This window comes from Balaenoptera musculus, chromosome 11 (assembly GCF_009873245.2).
Source record: "Balaenoptera musculus isolate JJ_BM4_2016_0621 chromosome 11, mBalMus1.pri.v3, whole genome shotgun sequence".
NCBI lineage: Eukaryota > Metazoa > Chordata > Mammalia > Artiodactyla > Balaenopteridae > Balaenoptera > Balaenoptera musculus.
Window position 1 is genome coordinate 71,074,169 of NC_045795.1, and position 20,791 is coordinate 71,094,959.

General features: G+C 38.6%; 3 protein-coding genes across 6 annotated transcripts in view; 1 reads left to right on the forward strand and 2 right to left on the reverse strand.

Moving 5' to 3' along the window:
* Positions 1 to 20,791, reverse strand: part of ERC2 (ELKS/RAB6-interacting/CAST family member 2) — a 962,898-nt gene that overhangs the window by 657,086 nt on the left and 285,021 nt on the right. The window lies entirely within an intron of this gene.
* On the reverse strand, positions 594 to 3,444 carry LOC118903461 (transmembrane protein 11, mitochondrial-like). Its single transcript, XM_036868586.1, has 2 exons — positions 3,393 to 3,444; positions 594 to 967 (listed from the first exon to the last, which is right to left on the reverse strand). Exons 1-2 carry the CDS (start codon positions 3,442 to 3,444, stop codon positions 594 to 596), a joined length of 426 nt encoding a protein of 141 aa, XP_036724481.1.
* Positions 13,504 to 14,820, forward strand: LOC118904211 (solute carrier family 25 member 51). The gene has a single exon (XM_036870131.1). It carries the CDS (start codon positions 13,740 to 13,742, stop codon positions 14,628 to 14,630), a length of 891 nt encoding a protein of 296 aa, XP_036726026.1. The 5' UTR covers positions 13,504 to 13,739; the 3' UTR covers positions 14,631 to 14,820.

Consider the following 20,791-nt stretch of genomic DNA (forward strand, 5'->3'; position numbering starts at 1 on the left):
TACCCACTAGTAACAATTTTATTTATCCCCAAGAAGGCCTTAAGACTACATGATTTCTTTAAAACATAGTAAAAGATAGATCTCTATTAAAACTAATCAATATAATATAGATTTCCCCTCTTTATTGAGATACAATCTTTCAGCATTTACAAATATCTAAGTGCAATCTTTACAAGAGTTAACTGTAAATTAAGGGTGAAAGGGCCAACATTCCTTTCCTTTTTTTTTTGAAATTCTCATAATTTTAATGGTCAATAGCTTCTGGTTGGCTCTGGATGGTACAGGTAAACAACATACTTAACGATACCCCCCGCCCCCAACCAGGCGCGTTCACATCCCCTCTGTAGCATTGCTTCCATCACATCCTGCTGCCTGGTCGGACTTCCACAGCCTCAGGCCCCCGTGGGTTACGGAAATCCACATCTTAGTGTGATGAGCTAAAAAAAAAACCCTGGTACACTTGTGATCTGTTATTTCTTTAAAATAACAAACGTGAAGCCAGATGCCTACCCGGGCTCCGCTGCCTCACAGAGCAGCATGGGTGCTATGCCACCTCGCGGGCCGGGCTGCCTGCTCCCCCTACTCCGCCCCGATCATACAGCGCAGAGCTCGTAAATCTTCTTTACATAGTACACCAGGGCCGCCAGTGCTATCGCGTTGTGCCGTCTCTTTCTGTGCAAGTCGTCCTTCAGGACCAGCACCACCCGGGAGGAGGAGGTGAGTGTGCGCAGGGGCAGCCGGGACAGTCTGTAGGTGTCGTACTCCACCAGGTACTTGCAGCAGGGGTCGAAGTGCCAGAAGATGCCGTAGAGGGTGCAGCAGGCCAGGCTCAGCATGCCCGTGGGCAGGGAGATATAGTGGGAGTAATCCAGGGGCAGCGCCAGCGGGGTGAAGAGGCAGGTGGTGTCCGCCAGCACGGTGGTCTTGTGCAGGCAGTTGCCCACGGTGATCCAGCGGCCAAAATCTCCTGAGATTTCAGATTCAAGTCTAAAGTAACTATATTTACATGTATATACGTATGTATATATACATGTATAAATATGTTGTGTACTGCAATACGCTTTGTAGTCCCATATTTCACACCTTAAATTCTTGATAGCGTTTGTTAAAATTTCAGGTCTCAATCGTGTAGGCAACGGGAAAAGAAACCCTCGGCTTTCCTCTCAGTCAATTTCTAAGGCTTTACGTTAGCAATGACCACAACTGCCAACTTCTAAATGGGTTAAAAAGGAGCTTTTCACTGAACTTCTAAAAATTACATACTGCTGAAGAAAGATCAGAATGGAGTTAGAAACATAGAAAATCCTATTGACCTATACATATCCGAGTTAAAATTTCACCAAATGGTGAAACACATTTTAAAAATAATATTTTAACTTTTACTAATTTTCTTAAATTAACCAGCCTTTGTATTTCCTCCCAAACTTATTTTCCTTTAGCCACAGATGTCCCAAAATACCAAAAAAAAAAAAAAAAAAAAAAAAAAGGAAAGAAAAAAGAAGATGAAAAAAAAAAAAATGGGTATTGTGGAAGTCACTTTAATAAGGATCTATTTCTTCTGTCCTTATTTATATTTCTGTTCTTACAATAAGAAGTCAATTTCAAGAACTCGTACCTAAAATCATAAGCATAGAGAAAAGACGATGGGAGAATATCAGTAAGATCTAGGGAGGAGAAGAGATGCAAAATACACAGACATATTAGATGATCTATTGATTCTGCCCAAGAAGATATTCAAAATGCTGAACCAGAGAAAGACATGAGGAAATATAAGCATGAAAAATAAAGGCAAAGAAAATGACTGCCATGGTCACACCTTCTCTACCGCTTCAGTCTGAGGAATTCAGGGAGAATAAATTTTATCTTTTTCTTTTTTTAAAACCTCTAAAACTAAGATAAATGACTAAAAACATATATTTAAGGAGGACTACAGAAGGAAACTATCTCACAAGTCCTGATATGGCTCAATGTTGTACACGGATGTTGCCTTTCAAAATAGATACTAAATGCACATGCTCAATAACTCAAGCACTGGTCCAGAATAGAGAGTAAAAAAACTTAAGACATATGCTGTAACACCCTGAAAAGTGGAGTTTTAGAAGGCAGAGCAACATTTTATTCCCAATCGCCAAAGAATCTTCATCAGAATATCTTTAAATGTTATTTCTAACAGGTATTCTAAAATAAGTTATGTAGTGATCTTCAAATACTCATCTAGATTGTGCTTCACAAATAAGCAAGCTCTCAAAGCAGATAACTGTAGGCCTTCCTTAGAGATGGGGTAAGTGAAATACAACATAAAACAGCTTTTCCCAAAGTCCACAGAACCCAAATGCTCTGTGAAAAGGGACTTGCAGGGTCAAATAAGTTTGAGAAATGATTACTGGGGATTCCCAATGCATATTAGCATTAATCACTCTGGGAAGTCCTACAGTAAAGTATTCTATTTACTCTGATTTTTTCCAGTATTATTCCTCTAGAAGTCAATTCTTGGGGAAAAAAAAATAGAACTTTAATGATGTTAAGCTCGGGATTATATACTAAAGTGAAGAGTCAAAACAATGATTTGGATTCTTCAAGAGAAAACTTGCCATGATTACCCCCAATTTAAAATAATTGAGGGCTTAAATATCCAGATCACCTTGTCAGCTTCTGTCACTCAAGTCATTTACTGAGAGCCTGCTCTGAGCCCAGAGCAATAAAAGAACGGACACAGACTCCCATGCTCCCTGATTCAGCACTCCATGTCTCAGGTGACATTCTTCAAATAGTCTTGAGATAGGAAAAGCATGAAGTTGTTTTGCTTTTATAATATTAACATATTTTGGTTAAAGATTGCAAGAATGTGGGGAAAAAAGTTTCGGGGGGGGGGAAATAACAACTTAAGTGTGTTTGCTTCATTCCCCATGAGTAAGAAAAAATATCTGAATTGAGTATCTCTTTAAGTTACTCCTTTCCATATATTCATAAAATAATACTTGTAATAATACTTCATTTTATACATCCAGATTATAACTCCTACTTAAAGATTCATACCCAAGACTATTTTATATCCATCATCCAAAAGATGCAAAATAGGTATCTGATGGGCAAACAATAAATCACTGGAATCGAACCCCTAGCAACCATCTACCCAATGGGCCCAGCTTGCTGATTCTGGAATCAGCCATGAATATTAGCAAGCCAACGAGTGCAGGGATTACAGCAATGAGGATGAAGGTCAGGTGGAAAGACTAAAATAAGTTTATTTTATCTCTGCTTTTATCTTTTTTTTTTTTTTTTAATAATCTCTGGATTTTTCTATGACATGTCTGCTATAGTTGATAATAAATTTAGATACAGGAAGTTCTCTCATTCATTCAATAAATATATACTGAGCATCTATTGGGTACCGCTCACCTTGCCAGGTGTGTGAGATACCAGGTAGGTATGAACAAGATTCATGGGCATACCTCTCTACCATGGAGCACAGTCTAGATCCTTGTTATGCAAAGTGTGGTCCACAGACAGCAGCACTGACATCACCTGAGAGCTTTTTAGAAATGCAGTATCTCAGGCCACGACTCAGCCAACTACTGAATCTGAATCTCCACTTTCATAAGGTCCTCAGGTGACTTGGGTGTTCTAAATGACTTTAGGTGTCCAACATATACAAGGGACAAGACTGATCAGTGCAAAAGAGACTAGGACAACTTTACTGGCCAAGTACATTTAGAAAAACATGAAGCTACTCTCAAGAGCTATCCAACTTGGCATAAGTGTACAGCAACCCTAGGAGTAAACTCTCTGGAGAAACTTTGCCAGTGAAGATGCCTTTACTACCCTTTTTGTGTTTGCCAAACCTTATGTTCCCCTTAAACAGCAAGAAACAGTTTTCAATTCCTCTCTAGGAACTGTGGACACTGAAATGGTGACTGAGTGGAATATCAAAAAAAGCAGTATCATTTAGTCACAAAAAGTAACAATTATGTTACTGCTGAGTGTCACAATGTGCTTTCCTTTCAAATACAGGAAGAATTACTGGTTTCATTTTAATATCAGGCCAAGAAAGAAAATACAAGCATTTTTTTACAGAGCATGGAACTCGGTGTGATCACATATCGGTCTACGGACATTAATCAACAAACTTAGGGCCAATTGGTTTAAAGAGAAGACGTGATCTAATGTTCAGGAAACATCCCTACATAATTATATTACACTTTATTTAGAATAAAATTCTAGACTATTATTACTGGATACCACAGAGGCTCTTGAAGGCTTCACTTTTAAAAATCATCTAGTTGTAGTTGCAAACATAACTGAGCAGTCTTTGGTCCAGCTATCTGAGTAATGCCTTGCCTTTGGAAGGATTTACTGTGTGGAATTCACCGTGGTTATGTGAGCCCAAGTTAAGCGCTCCACAAAGAAGTCAACTTGGGCCTAAGGCACATTAGGAGGAAAAACAAAAAACCAAAAACTCTTCTTCTTGGGCCTTTATCAAACTATAAAAAGATGATGACCTAGATTAGAAGATGACATGGGACATGCTGTTTTTTCGTCTTGCTGTTTTTGTGTTTGTCTGTTTATTCAGATGGTATCTAATTCTTTAGAGCAAAATGTACAAGCGCAGAATCAGGTTGGGCTAGTTCAAATTAAAAGCAATTAGGGTGTTTTGGGGTTTTTTTTTAAATAAATTTATTTATTTATTTATTTTTGGCTGCATTGGGTCTTCGTTGCTGCATGCGGGCTTTCTCTAGTTACAGAGAGCGGGGGCTACTCTTTGTTGCGGAGCATGGGCTCTAGGCGCCCAGGCTTCAGTAGTTGTGGCTCACGGGCTCTAGAGCGCAGGCTCAGTAGTTGTGGAGCACGGGCTTTGTTGCTCCACGGCATGTGGGATCTTCCCGAACCAGGGCTCGAACCCGTGTCCCCTGCATTGGCAGGCGGATTCTTAACCACTGTGCCACCAGGGAAGCCCAATTACAGTGTTTTGATGTTTCTTTTCATGGTCTCAGTGGCCTACTTCTGACTCATTCTTCATCAAGTCCATGCCCCAGGCATGCATCCTGCTGTCCTGTCTCTATACACACTACTGATGACACACAGGGAGAAGATATGTCTCTAGTGGTTCTTGCTGGACACTATGTGACCTCTGAGGTTTTGGTCTCCATGTATTAATTTGTTGTTGTTGTTAACAGACTCATGTCTAACAAAAAGAGCTAAAGATAAAACAATGCAACTGACCCTTAGAAAGTCACAAACCTGGATGCAAATCAGTTTTTTATGTCTTTGGGCAAGATACTGAGCTTTCCTGAAATAAGACCGTGCTCAAGAGCATGTTATGAAAATTACAAGTGATCTGTAATGCATGAAAAGTACCTATCACGGAACTCCCTCAAGAGAATAAAGGGTTGCCATCTATAAGCCAACAATAGTATAGAAGCCCCTATCCATCCCCCAGTTCGGTAAGGTACACATGTAAAAGACAGTAGCTTCTATTTTTAGTCCACCCTGTTTATCTTCGTGTGTTCCTAACCTTGCTAATCCTATAACCTAAGGTTGTTATGAGACTTAAATGAGTGACAACATGCACACCTTCCAGTGTAATACCTAACACACACTGCGTGCTCTCTCCTTCCTTCCTGTTTCCAGCTGTGGCAGTATCTGTTTCTTTTTTGTCTATCTGCTCAACTTCTTTTTCTTTTAGGAACTACATCTCCCCAACTCCCTGTGGTTTTAGTGGGGTTTTCTAGTCTGACCCACAGTGGCAAGCACCATGGATCCTCTGGACGCTGACTGATCCAGGGGTGAATTCATTAAGCCATCAAGGCCAGTCAGAGTTCTTTGAGGGGACTGACGCAAAATCAAGGACCTCTCCTTATGTGAGATTATGAATGATGAGAAAAATATGGGCCTGTGGCTGGTTGTGGCCTTCTGTGATACCATGTATTAAGAATCTGCCTAAATGATGGGGCCCTTATAATATCATTTGAACAGCTAGATACAGCTGTATCTGAATCATCTACTCTCCATAACATCAAAATACAGTAGCAGGGTTTCATTCACTTGTAACCAGAAGAGTATAATACACAAGAAACAGTGTGAAAGATAACAAAAAATATAGTTAGATATAATATTTTATAAGAACACAGGCAAGTCAGAAATGGGTAAGGCCACCACAGAAGAGTCAAGAAGTCTCCAGAAAGCACAGGACTCTAATATGGGATATGGAGATAGATAAGAACAAGATTATCAAGAAAATTAAATGTTTTCCAGCCAGAAGTAATAATACACGCAAAGTCAAGAGCACTCAATGTGATGTCCAGCACATAATATTTAATTAATATAAGTTGAAGGAATAACAGAACAAGTATGGACCATGTATCAAAGAAGAGTAAGACAGGACTGATTAAAAAGTAGAGATCACTTTTAGTTGCAGTGAAGTAGGAAATGAAAGGAAGATGGGGCTGAATGATAAGCAGTCTTCAGAATCAAGTGAGGAGTTTGTACTTGAATCTGACTGGGAATCATTTACAAGCTCGTAAAAAGAAGGCAATAAGATGGCTTTGGGGAAGTTAATAATAAAAACCAAAGCTAAAATGGAAGTTGTGACAGTAGAAATGATGAGTCATCAGCCTAGTGGTGAAAGAATTCTCAGATATAGTTGAGAATCAAGTATAGAAAAAACAGTGGAGGAATCACCAAAAGAAAGATGGGTAAAAATTGATGGAAATCACAAAAAGTTTGCAGAGAATAAGAGAGTGAAGTTTCAAGAAAAAAAGGGAGTCAAAGAAAGGTTTGAAGACACTAAAGATTAAGAAAAAAAATTAGGATATCACTGGGGACATAAGGGCGGTTTCAATGGAGTTGTGTTATCTTAATTGGAAACTGAATCCCAGTGTTTTAAATCCCAGAGTCAGGGGTGATTGCTGAGTCATTCAACAACAGTACTGCACAGGGCAAGAACCAACCAGAATAGATGCCACCTGGAGCACAGAAACCAGGTCTGGGAAGTCCCTGTGCGGACAAGGGTTAACTCTTTAGTTACTGGATTTGGGGGGTCCCAGGGTAAGAGCTAGAGTGCGACGGGTACTCTGAGGGTTTGGGGTAACCATAGAACTATTTCAATATTTTAACAATCAGTATAGCTATACCTATGCCTCTCAGTTGAGTATCAACCCTACATAGAAAGCTGCTGCAATTAATAGTGAGAGTTTCCTATGTTTCCAATGCAAGGAAGGGAGCACTGGCTAATCCAAAATCATATCCATGTGCCTGTAAGACAGCCTAATACAGAGCCTCTCCAGTACCAACCTGTGGACTAGGTGCATCACAAACTAGTTTTTTGTGGTTGTTTGTGTGTGTGTGTATGTGTGTGTTTTAACTAACAGTGACTTGGCCTCTAAAGACATTCCCTTTAAGGACAGGGTGACACAAAAATTTGTATCTATTTGCAAGTTCCTTGGGCTGGGGAAAAACACATCAAAAGATTTTTTTTATGCCTACATTTTCTTCCCCATTTATGCTACAATATAAATGCATTTGCATTATCTGAATATACAGATGGGAATAGCACAGGACAGAAGCAAACAATGTTTCTCCAATCTGGTATTAAAAATGGATTAATAACAACATCAGCTAATGTGTATTGATTACTAAGGCAAGCACCGTGCTAGAAAATCTCATTTAATCTTGCCCATAACCCTATGAATTAAGTATTTATTTTACCCACTTTATAGGTCAGGATATCCACAAAAGGGAAATAACTTACCTAAGATTTTCTCTTTTGTTGAAATAACTTTCTGGGCTCAAGAGGGTGCCATATCAACAAACCAAAATTTAGAACTTTCATGTCCCTGTAAATGTTCTACTAGACCAGAAACACAGTATACCCAGTCAGCCAATCCCCAAACACTAAACCAACTCTGGGCTCGGTACTTATTCCCTTATTCCTTTTCACCTCAAACAAGGTTGACTATGCCGCCCCAGCCAATCAGATGCTTTCTATTTTTCTCTTCCTTGTTCTCTTTTCCTTATCCTGTAAAAGCTTCCTACCTTCCACCCCATTTTGCAGTTCTCCACATGAAGACTGCCTGCTTCATGATAACACTTCATGAAGTGTTTGTTTGTATCACAGTAATTATCTTCTCTAATCATTTTTTAAACACCTTTCATAAACTGGAATGATTCCCTCCACATAGCCTTCCCTTGAATAGGAGTGAGAAGGCCACACACTGTGACCTTGCTGTTCCCAGGACAACCTCAGGACAGACTGGCCTCAACGACAGTCAGCCACCTAGAAGCTGGGCTCTTTTGGTCCTTTCTTCCACACAGTACTTTTAGCCTTTAAAGGTCACAGAGCAAGGTCAAAAGAAAATAGTGAAGATGTTGGGACGAGAGGAAAAGGAGGAAGAAATTTCAGAAACTGCTTCCAGATGACAGGGTAGCCCCTCGGTGTGTGCAGCCTGCCCTCCCAAGGCTGGATCCATGTCATCTTTCACAAACATTTGAATACAAAGAATGCTTGAATTCCCAGAAATTCAGTGAAATACTACTTTGCAAAATTGTGAATGCATTTCAGGGAGTAATAAAAAGACGGACACCTGACACTTCTATTCTCTTCAACACTCTTTGGAAAAAGATCAGGTGAAGAAGTTCTCCTTACTGGCCTTCCAGCAACCTGAACTTGCTCTTCCAATTCCTTTTAACACTCCCCCAAAGCCCCCAACAGCCCTGGTTTGGGGCCTCATTCTCAGGATCTCCAAAACATACTGCAGATCCTTCTATGTTCAACAAGCTTGTCTCATGGAAAAAGCAACAGGCGGCAGAGGAATTCAGGCCACCCCAAGTCACCAACAAGGCCTGAGGGATGTGGAAAGTGGACCATGCCTTAGGGATGAGGCATGTGACGGCCAGTACACTGTCATTACTGAAACTTGAAGGGGGAGTTCACTTGAGGCCTGTGGTTGACTTCTCAACTCCGCTGGAGCGGGGTGCGCACGTCAATAAGGAAACTGCAATGCCTAAATAAACAATAAGCTGGGAACCTGAGCACCAACAAGGGAGAGGGCAGGGGCTGCTGGCCTGAGCAGAGCTGGCCAAGATGGAGCAAACAAAACAAAGCTTTAAACTTTGCAAGAATGCCATGTCAATTCAGACTCCCCAGGCAGGCCCTCTGAGAGTCCAAATTGCCAGTCACCAAGCCTCCAGACTCAGTAGAATTTTTAAAGCAGGACACTTTGTTCAATCCCTTCATTTGCCAAACGAGAATAGTGAGAGCCAGAGGGGACAAGTGACTTGCCAAGGACCCAACAAAGTCCCTGGGTCATTTATTATACCACAGGCCTAATGGGAGTTGCTATTTTTTTCTCCACTGGTTTCTCATTTCAAAGACACTTTTAAAGTCTTTCCACATGCAAACTGTGTGTGTATTCAGAGCTAAGACTCTGAAGTAAGCTTGTTAAATTCTTTCTCTCTGGTGGTCCTTGCTCAAAGGTACCATCTCTATTTTTTTTTTTTTAAACAGGTAAAATTCAATTTTCAGACTGAAAAGGAAGGGATGGAGGAGCAGAGAATTCCTTGAGCATCTATTGTATGCCAGGATTTTCCCGTGCCTTAAGCCATTTTAATTCTCACTGCAACTCTGCGCAGCCTGGTATCATGGTTCCATCTCACAGAAGAGAAAGCTGGACTTCAGAGAAGCACTAAGTGGCAGGGCCAGATTCTCAATTTCCATAAATAACATAACCTTCTCCACTTTGGAGCCTTTTCAGTTCAGCAAAAGAAACCAGAATAGAAGAAATTGTGTATCTTTAAGCCTTTTGATAGATGGTTTTTCTTTCAACAAACTTATTGATGTTTTTCCTAAATTATGATTCCTGATCATCCCTATATAATGAATGCACACTACTGAAAACATAAAAATATAGGGGGGAAAAAGAAGAAAAAAATCCTTTCTAATCTCCCCTTCTAGAATTAGTGTCAACATTTTGGTACGTTTTTTTCCCCAAGCTTTTATTGCACACTGATTAATATAACCTCTTTATATACTATTAAGACTCTAACTACTATACACCTTAGAAATGCATCTCCTAGTTGGTTATTCTATAATTCATTTTATTTTTTAATCTTTGAGTAACCAAAGTTATTGACCCTTTCTTTTATAATATCTTCATTTTTTAATAATGGCTTTATTGATATACAATATATATACCATAAAATTCACTTTTTTAAAGTGTACAATTCAGTGATTTATGCAACCATCACCACGATCTAATTCCAGAATAGTTTCATCACCCCAAATTGTTGTACCTATTAGCAGTCACTCCTTTTTCTCCTCTCCCCTTAGCTCCCTGCAACCAGTAATCTACTTTCTATCTCTATGGATAGGCCTATACTGGACATTTCATATAAATGGAATCATATAAGATGCCTTCTACAACTGGCTTCTTTCATTTAGCATGTTTTCAAGGCTCATCAATGTTATAGCATGTATCAGTCCTTCATTTCTTTTCATTGCTGAATAATATTCCACTATATAGATATACCATATTTTGTTTATTCATACAAGATAGTGAACATTTGGGTTGCTTTAGGTTTTTGACTATTATTAACAATTATAATATGAACATTTGTGTATAGGTTTTTGTGTGTACACGTTTTCAATTTGTTTGGGTGTATATGGTAACTCTACATTTAACATTTTGAAGAACTGCCAAATAGTTTTCAAAAATGGACTCAACCATTTTAGATTCCTACCATCAATATATGAGGGTCCAGCTTTTCCACATCTTCCCAACACTTGTTATTGTCTGTCTTTTTATCTTAGCCATCCTAGTGGGGGCTAAGTTTTATCTAATTGTGGTTTAGATTTGCATTTCCCTTATGACAAATCACACTGGACATCTTTTCATGTTCTTATTGGCCATTTGCATGTTTCCATTGAAGAAATGCCTATTCAAATCCTTTGCCCAATTTTTAATAGCATTATTTGTCTTTTTATTTTTGAGTTTTTCTTCCTTTATTTTTCAATGAACTTTGTAATTAAAGTATACTACACATAGGAAAGTAGCCAAATCACAGGTTTTCAGCGTGATGAATTATGATAAAGTGAACACGGCTGATTACATACAAACCATATCATAAAATAGAATATTACTTCTACTCCAGAAGCTTCGTTCACGCCCCCTCCCAACCTCCCCACCCTTCCTCCTCCTCCAGATTAACCACTATCCAGACATCTAACACCATTGATTACTTTTGTCTGTTTTTGGAACACATATAAACAGAATCATATTGTATGTATTCTTTTGTGTCTGGCTTCTTTCCACACTGTTTTGGAGTTATTCAATTATGTTGTTACATGAAGCAATAGCTTGGTCCTTCTCATTGCCATATAGCATTTCATTGTGTGAATATTTCACTATTTATTTATCCACTCCACTGTTGATAGCTATTTCATTTGTTTCAAGTTTTTGGTTATTCTATATGTAATTATGTTTTGTACCTTCTACTTAAATTAGGTCTTGCTTACCATTGTTAGATTTGCTCCTAGATATTTTGGGTTTTTTAATACCATCCTAAATTATATTGTTTTCTAAATTTCATTTCATAATTGTTTGTTACTGGTATGCAGATGATTCATTTTTATATACTGACCAGCTGTTTAAGTTCATTTATTAATCTAGTAGTTTATATATGGATTCATTGAGATTTTTTACGCACAAAATTATGGTGCCTGTGAATAAAAGGGTTTTATTTCTTCCTTTATAATTCTTATACCTAGGATATCCAGAATATTGTTGAGTTGAAGTGATAGTAACAGGCATTCTTGTCTTGTTCCTTATATTATAAGGAAAGCTTTATATATTTTACCATTAAATATGATACTTGCTGTAGCTTTCTTGTAGCTACCTCTTATCAGATTAAAATTCTCTCCTAATCTAAGTTTGATAAAAGCTTTTTTTTTTAGCATAAATGAATGTTGCATTTATCAAATGCTTTCTCCGCATTCATTGAAATTAATTTTTCTCCTTTATCCTGTTAATGTGGTAAATAACATTGATTGATATCCAAATATTAGTCCAACCCTGCCTTCCTGGAATAAGCACAACTTGGTCACTGTCACTGCATTCAGTTCACTAGAATATTTTGCACTGATGTTTATGAGAGATTGATTGTAATTTTCCTTTCTTGTAATGGCTTTGTTGGGTATTGATATCAAGGTTATACTGGCCTCATAAAATAAAATGGGAAGTGTTTCCTCTTTTTCTATTCTCTGGTATAGTTTTTGTATGACTGATATAGTTTTTTCTTCAAATGTCTAGTAAAATTCATTGAAGAAGCCATCTGGGACTACGGGATTTTTTGTTTGGTTTGTTTTTTAGATATTTTTTTGGTGGTAAGGTTTCAAATCATAGAAACATTTTCTTTAATATACAGGACTACTCAGATATTCTAGATATTCTGTTTCTTCTCATCCAGTTTTGATAAGTTGTATTTTTGAAAGAATTAATCTAAAATTTCAACTTTATTATCACAATGTTGTTAATAAAATCCCCTGATATTTTTAAAGTCAGTAAGATTGATAGTGATGCCCCCTTTCAATCCTGATATTGTTTATTTGTCTGTCTCTATTTTTCTCAATGATTCTGACCAGGAGATCTGTTAATCTCTTCAAAGAATCAGTGTTCAGCTTTTATATTCCCCTGTTGTATATGTTTGGTTTCTATTTCATTAATTTCAGCTTTTATCTCTATTATTTCTTTTCTCCCACATTCTTATGGTTTCATTTGATCTTCCATTGCTTTTTAAATTTAAAAAGTCTTCTCTCAACCAAACTGAATGACTTGCTCTTCCCCAGACACATCTCATAATTTCCAACCTCCTTGCCTTTGCTGATATGGTTCCCACTGTTTATAAATAATCCCTCTACCCACTATCAAAATCACGCCATTTTTTCAAGGCCCTCCCCAAATGCTATCTCCTCCAAGAAGCATTCCCTGTCCCTCTCTTATTTGATATCCTCTGAGTCTCTGCAGCCCATTTTGCTGTTCTTAGGTCACTATTTAGATCCAGGCTTATATACTTCCTTCCACTAGCCCCTTAAAGACTGAGCGCTCACTTTTTCTGAAAGGCCCACCATGGTGCTGTATACAATATAGCTGCTTGGTAAGCACTGGTATTTGTAATTCAACTTCAGGAGTTACAGTCACACAAAATAAACCTGTTTATAGCAGGAATTATCAATTAGCAACTCAAACATTTAGATTCAAACACATATAAGAAGAGTTTGGGCAAAAAAAAAGTCTCACTTTTTTAATCTTCCTTGCTTCTAAATGACAACCATATACCATCCAGAGCTAACATTTAACTTGACATTTTGCTTTTTCTGGCTATCACTTAAAACCCACATTTTTCCCCTTATTTAAGGAAAATAGTTAAAAAAAAAAAACAACGGTGTCCCATTTAAGTTGAAAGATGAGAAAATGAAGAAATTTCTCAAGAAAAAAAAAAAGCTAGGGTGGCTCGCGGGCTCGCGAGCTCGCCAGCCTGCAGGCGGGTCGCTACCGGGCGTGGAGCCGGGCGCCCGGGGCGATGGGAAATCCAGTTATCAAAGTTGACTCCAGAAGAGAGAACCTAACAGACCTAACAATGGAAGAAATTGAGAAGGTTATCAAAAAGCTACCATCCCCCAAAACACCAGTCCCAGATGGTGTTTCAGGTTAAAAAAATCCTTCCTGAAGAAGATCTTAAGCAACACGATGGATTCAGAAGCTCATGAAAAGAGGCCACCAATCCTAACATCTTCAAAGCAAGATATAGCACCTCATATTGCAAATGTTAGTGAAATGAGGCATTACTTGTGTGGCTGCTGTGCGGCTTTCAACAATATAGCCATCACATTTCCCATTCAGAAGGTCCTCTTTCGCCAACAGCTGTATGGAATCAAAACCCGGGATGCAGTACTTCAGTTGAGGAGGGATGGATTTCGAAACTTGTATCGCGGAATCCTTCCCCCTTTAATGCAGAAGACGACTACACTGGCACTTATGTTTGGTCTCTATGAGGATTTATCTTGCCTTCTCCGTAAGCATATCAGTACCCCAGAGTTTGCAACCCGTAGCCTGGCCGCAGTACTTGCAGGAACGACAGAAGCAATTTTCACTCCACTGGAAAGAGTTCAAACATTGCTTCAAGACCACAAGCATCATGACAAATTTACAAACACTTATCAGGCTTTCAAAGCATTGAAATGCCATGGAATTAGAGAGTATTATCGAGGCTTGGTGCCTGTTCTTTTCCGTAACGGATTCAGCAATGTCCTTTTTTTTGGCCTTCGAGGTCCCATCAAGGAGCACCTGCCCACGGCAACAACCCACAGTGCTCATTTGGTCAATGATTTTATCTGCGGGGGCCTGTTGGGTGCCATGTTGGGAATCTTGTTTTTTCCAGTTAATGTTGTAAAAACTCGCATGCAATCTCAGATTGGTGGGGAATTTCAGTCTTTCCCTAAGGTTTTCCAAAAAATCTGGCTAGAACGGGACAGGAAGCTGACAAATCTTTTCAGAGGTGCCCATCTGAATTACCATCGGTCCCTCATCTCTTGGGGCATAATTAATGCAACTTACGAGTTCTTGTTAAAGATTATATGAAAGAAATCAGTTAAGTGCCATTAATCAACTGAATAGACCTAAGAAGAATGCAGTTTGGCCTTGTTTCTAATTGGCCAAATACAAGTTGGTGTTATAAGTCCAGGGCACAATGAATTACGGGCAAAGCTGTTTTTCTTAAGCACCAACAAATGCAGAATAAAAGGTTTCAGTAGGAAAAAAAAAAAAAAAAAAAAAAGCTAAAGGATAATTTTTGGTATCATAAGTGGATAGGGCACATCAAAAACACAGGGCTTTGCAAGTTTAAATGAGTTATGCTCCACACTGCTATAAAGGCTTCAGGGCAAGACTTAAAACTCAAGGGAAAAAAACAGGGCATATGTTGGCTGTAGGGTATATATTTGGAGCCCCATGTGCAGGACTGATAACATATACATGTAAAAAGGATGAATCTTGCCTTATAGCACAATGTACAATATTGCCCCTTTCCAAATATATCAAATAGAACTTTCCAGCTCTCATGAACTGCCTCAACCTGTTCTATGATGCAAAACTCAGTGCATAATTTCCAAAGTGTGGAAAGAAAAACTAGTTGAACTGATGGGTCATCTTCAGTAAAAGCAGACTGGAAGAGTAGAGAGTCTAAGAACTTCAGAGAAGAAACCCGTGTTCAAATCTCAGCTGCCAACCTACCAGCTGTACGACCTTGGGCAGGTTGCTCATCTTCTCTAAACCATGGCTTTCTCATCTGTGAAATGGGGCTAATTTTACCTACTCATGGGTTATTATACGTCAGATGCCTTGCACCTGGCTCCACATGTGTGGAGTGGTGTTCGGGCTATAGCTGTCACTGGTGATGCAGGTGGTATTTTTGTTGTTATTGCTGTTATTCTGTTTAGTAGCCACAAAAGGAGTTATGGCTTATTTTTAAGGCCTAAAAGCCATCAAACTGGCTTGATTAGAAAAAACGAGGCTTGACACCAATATGCTACGAACACATCACCTTGGGAGAAGAAACAATGCTGAGCGCGGTGTTTAGACTCAGACAAGTAACAGTTCAAAAGATGGATGAAATAAACCGGGGTAGGCCCTAGAGCCAAAGAAAACATTTCAGCCACTTCATGGTATTCCTGACCAGATCCCAAGACTCAAATTAAATTCACACTGGGAAGTGGGATACTTTCAATGATCAAGGTTTGAATTTGAAATCTCTCTCTTCCTAGCTATGAGATGTTGGGAAAAGTTACCAAGTAGTTCTTGCCTTCTCCATGTTCTAGTGTATCCCTTCCATGCCTGGTGAAACTGAATTGACTGAATTTGATCAAACACCAAGTGATCTCTTAAGGGAAAATTAACTCAACTACAGGTCAGTCAACCCCATGCAGAACAGCAGACATCTGCCTGAATACAAAGATAAGGCTTGCTTTTTAGTTTTAAAAGCAAAAGATCAACCTCACCATAGAGTTAGCACCTGAATGCAAAGTCATATTCTTTCATCAATAGCACATCTACAAGGCAGCAATTTGGTCAAGCTCAATCTTGAATTGCTTACTACTCAGTTTCCATAGAAAAGCTCATTGGGGTAAGTGTTACACAAGAACCACCACTCATGACACACAAGTGCAGTGGCTGGTCATGTGACGAGAAACCTAAATAGCTACAATTCTCACTTCAGTTACCACAGAAATATTGTCACATAGTCACATTATGCCCCTAACTTCTTAATCCACTTTAGTTAACAAGTTCACCAGATCAAGTACATTTTCTGCGACTCTTACTAAAACCCTTATGTCACTGATGTATGTCCCATTTGATAAATTCTGCTGAATTCAGTGCTAGCATAAAGTTTGTTTTTCTTAATGAATGTCATTTAATTTATTAAGCAAATGAGAATTAGGGAATTCCATGCTTTTTCTTACAGCCTGAGCTGTTAAATTTGGAGTGAAGGTTTATGCTCCATTCTCAGTAATTATTATTATTATTCTAGGGTTGGTTCGTTTTTTTGCATTTTTTAAAAACACAACTTTCTCCCTGTCTCTTCCTTCTGTGATTATTGGAGATGCTGCAGCCATCTTGTTCAGACAGGCAGAAAGGGGCTGTCTGAAAACAGAGTTCATGTGAAGAACGCTAAAATAAGAGATGGAATGAGAGAAAATGGGGTCTGTTAACATCTTCTGAGCCCCAGGATCAAGCTATGCCTGAAGCAATACCGGTTTTCCCAGTTAAGTGGAAAGGGTACACTCCTTTTAGGCTTTAGCCATTCTGAATTAGATTTTCATTCACTTAGAAGTTTTTTGGTTTTGTTTTTTTGTTTTTTTTTTTAATAAAGACTGAAATAGAGAGACAGTCTTTTATTTATTTATTTATGGCTGTGTAGGGTCTTCGTTTCTGTGCGAGGGCTTTCTCTAGTTGTGGCAAGCGGGGGCCACTCTTCATCGCGGTGCGCGGGCCTCTCACTATCGCGGCCTCTCTTGTTGCGGAGCACAGGCTCCAGACGCGCAGGCTCATTAACTATGGCTCACGGGCCTAGTTGCTCCGCGGCATGTGGGATCTTCCCAGACCAGGGCTCGAACCTGTGTCCCCTGCATTGGTAGGCAGATTCTCAACCACTGCGCCACCAGGGAAGCCCCCACTTAGAAGTTTTAACTAACAAAGAAAAAAATTTTTGAGATTATCTGACAAGTACTGTCACTACTCTAATTCATTTTTGTTTAAAAAAAAAAAGGGGGGGTGGTGGGGAGACTCCCTGGTGGTGCAGTGGTTAAGAATCCACCTGCCAATGCAGGGGACATGGGTTCATTCCCCGGTCCAGAAGATCCCACATGTCGCGGAGCAACTAAGCCCGTGCGCCACAACTACTGAGCCTGCTCTCTAGAGCCTGTGAGCCACAACTACTGAAGCCCGTGTGCATAGAGCCTGTGCTCTGCAACAAGAGAAGCCACTGCAATGAGAAGCCCGCACACCACAACGAAGAGTAGCCCCCGCTCGCCACAACTAGAGAAAGCCCGCGCGCAGCAACGAAGACCCAACGCAGCCAAAAATAAATAAAATTAAAAAAAAAAAAAAACTGGATAGAGCTTTATGAATGAACCCAAGAAAGTGAAACTTTTATGTCATGTCAAATTTATAATAAAAGTAGGTTAAAAACACATTCTTTCAAAGGAATTAACATTAAAGAAAAAAGAGGAAAAAAGCCTTTTTAACTACCTTTTTATTGACAGTTCTCCATAAGAGCAGAAACGAGAAGCTAAGAATCTTTAGACACAAAAGCAAGAAACAGAGGAGCACTGCAACATTTACGAGAAAACTAACTTTTCTGAAAAACACATGCAATGTTCTAAGTGCAAACCTGGAACATACCTGCCAGACCAAACCAAGATCAAAATTAAAACCTGGAGCTTCCTGCAAGAAGATAAATCACAAATAACTTCATTCACTTTGCTTCCTTTTATTTTCATTCAGGTGACTTTAGCCCCCCCCTGGTTCAACTGGCTGGCATCAGCTGTGATGGCTGCAAGCGAAATGCCCCCACTTTGGTGTGTGCAGATGGCCCTCCCTGACAGACATATTTTCACAACTCTAAAAGCCCAGAGGGGTACATAGAGATCTACTAGAACTACCAGACTGTGGTTCTAAAAGTGCTTTCATTTGGACAAGATTTCACAGATGTTCACAACGAACACCTTTCTTGAGTTGATGCAAAGTATATTTTTGGAGAAGATGAGGAGTCAGAATTTCACCCTCAGTTTCTCTAAGAAGCAAGGGAAAAGTAGGGGTAAGTTCTAAACCCTTAACTCGTGTCATATCCCTGAAACTAAAGGTCCAAATTACTCTAGGAAGGCCCCTTTTAACTTCAGATTTTGCCAAGGCACTAGATGACATTGATGTTTACCCAGGGTGTTTAAATTAAAATACAACCAATGTCTCAAGTCCCACCCATCAGGTTTAAGGGTCAGTTCTATTTGGTAGTCAACCCTAAGTCTTGTAAAATATGGCTTTCCAATATTCCCTCCAATTTCAAACAGATATAATATACAAAATCAGAAGAGATCACAGGCTCTGTCACAACCTACACACATGGCTGAGGAGATGACCCTCTACCAGCTGCCTCCATAACTCAATTTATGCATGTTAAGTATAGATGCTAATGGGACCCAGACTTCTCCACTGACAAAACAGAAGGCAGTGCTTTGTAAATTAACACGCATCCAAAAGACAATAGAAAAACTCCAGGCTCAGTTCCCTGACAAGTATATAAGTATATTGACTATCAATGTCCTAAAAATAAATGTGTTCTTCTACAAATCAGGATCACTGGTATCCATTTAAAAAAAAAAAAAAAAAACCTCTGGACTCAATTTACTGATAACATATGTATGTGAATGTGCCCTAAAAATTATATTTTATGCCTTCTCATGTAGATAGCCTAAATGAGTGCTTTATTTACTATTTTTTGTTTTCTAATAAAACATGATGCTAAAAAAGAGTAAGCTATAATCAGAGTTTCTACTTATAAAAGTCACAAAAAAGTATTAATTGTACAGAGACCTTTATCAGGAAAATGCCCACTGCTCTGGGAGAGATGTCATTCCTGGTTTCTCCAAAGGTTTTTGAAACTCAATCTTTACTTCTTTTTTTTTTTTTTAAGATAATTTGGAAATAGTTTTATATACATCCTCTTCTATTACTAATTGTGCTGGAACTGGGGAGGTAGGTATGGAGGTGGGTAGAAGGAGGACTAAATGACTCTTTGCAAAAAAATAAAATCAAATCTTTTGTCTTGTCTTTTTGTCTTTTCTTTTCTTTTAAGCCTTAGCCAAGTTTCAAGTTTGGTTCCAATGTGAAGTGAGGATGAAATCTCAGTTATGAGATTCTACACTCCCCCACAAGTATAGAATGGTAAGTTTATTTTCAAAATATTGCTAAGCAAAAATTACACAAATTCAAAATGAATTGATGAGCCAAGGTTAGCTTTTTTTTAATCTTACTATCATTTGATCCCTTTGATAATATTTTTCAAACCAATTTGCTGCAAATGCAGTATAAGTGCCTTGAATCATGTAACCTCATTTAGGGGACATAAAGTTTTAAACCAAATGTTCTACATTATTTCCACAAAAATCCACTTGGATGAAGACACTGTCATTGACTAGAAAAAAAAATACGAAGTCAGAATTGTACACACCAGGAACTCAGTAGCTTGTATTAGTTTCTTTTTCCCCAGGACTTGGGAATTTTGGGGCAGACAATTCAAAATCATGTGCTACAAGACAGAAAAATCATTACCCTATCAGCAAGTTTCAGAAGTCTTTTGTAGGATGATGGTGACCAGCAAACTCTTGAATGTTAATAAACTTTGCATGAAATAACCAGATTGCAAACATCATCATTATAAATATTTTTTCTTCAGGGAACAATGGAAATCAAGAATTATTTATTCTTAAGATAAATACTATTTGCTTCCTTCTGGCAAAAACTAGAAGTAAAAAGACTTAAAATTTCTATAAACTGACAAAGCAACTGGCTTTCATTTAGATCTGTTTCTTTACAGCTTGCTCATCATTATTTACTTCATTATTCTTTAAATGCCCTAAATCCATGCAGGAGGATCTTTGCTTCTTTTAAATATCTCTATGCATCCACCGCTAAACAGAATACCTTGTGAGTATTTAATAAATTATTATTAATTCCAGACTTGGTTAGGAGAAAATACTGGAGTCATAAGAAAGTATTATTCTTTGAAAAGTAAATTTTGCTGATAGCATAATTTTAATCATTTAACGCCTCCATTGCATATACAACAACTTCTCTTTGCCAAATCTTAGTTTCTCAAGGTATCTTTTCATTGTAATGTGAATGGGAGGAAAAAAAGAATTACTCTAGCTTTAGAAATTTACTTTTAAAGCACACACAAAACCTCCCTTAGGGTTGAAAGCATTGGCTATGCTCTGGAAATGAACCCAGCTCCTTTCAGCCAAGGGATACTTGAGCCCTTTATTCTTTTGCCCAGAAAAGACATCCTAATTAAAGGGCCAATAAATTAAATGCACCAGAGAAGGCCAAAAAAAAAAAAAATTGAGAAGAAAAGCACCCACCAGGGTGTCTAGAGAAAAACACAAGGTTCATTTCACATGTTTGTGTTAGGCACCATCAAGTTTAGAACAAACTCCAGGGGAACAGCTGTTTTTGAGAAATGTGAACAG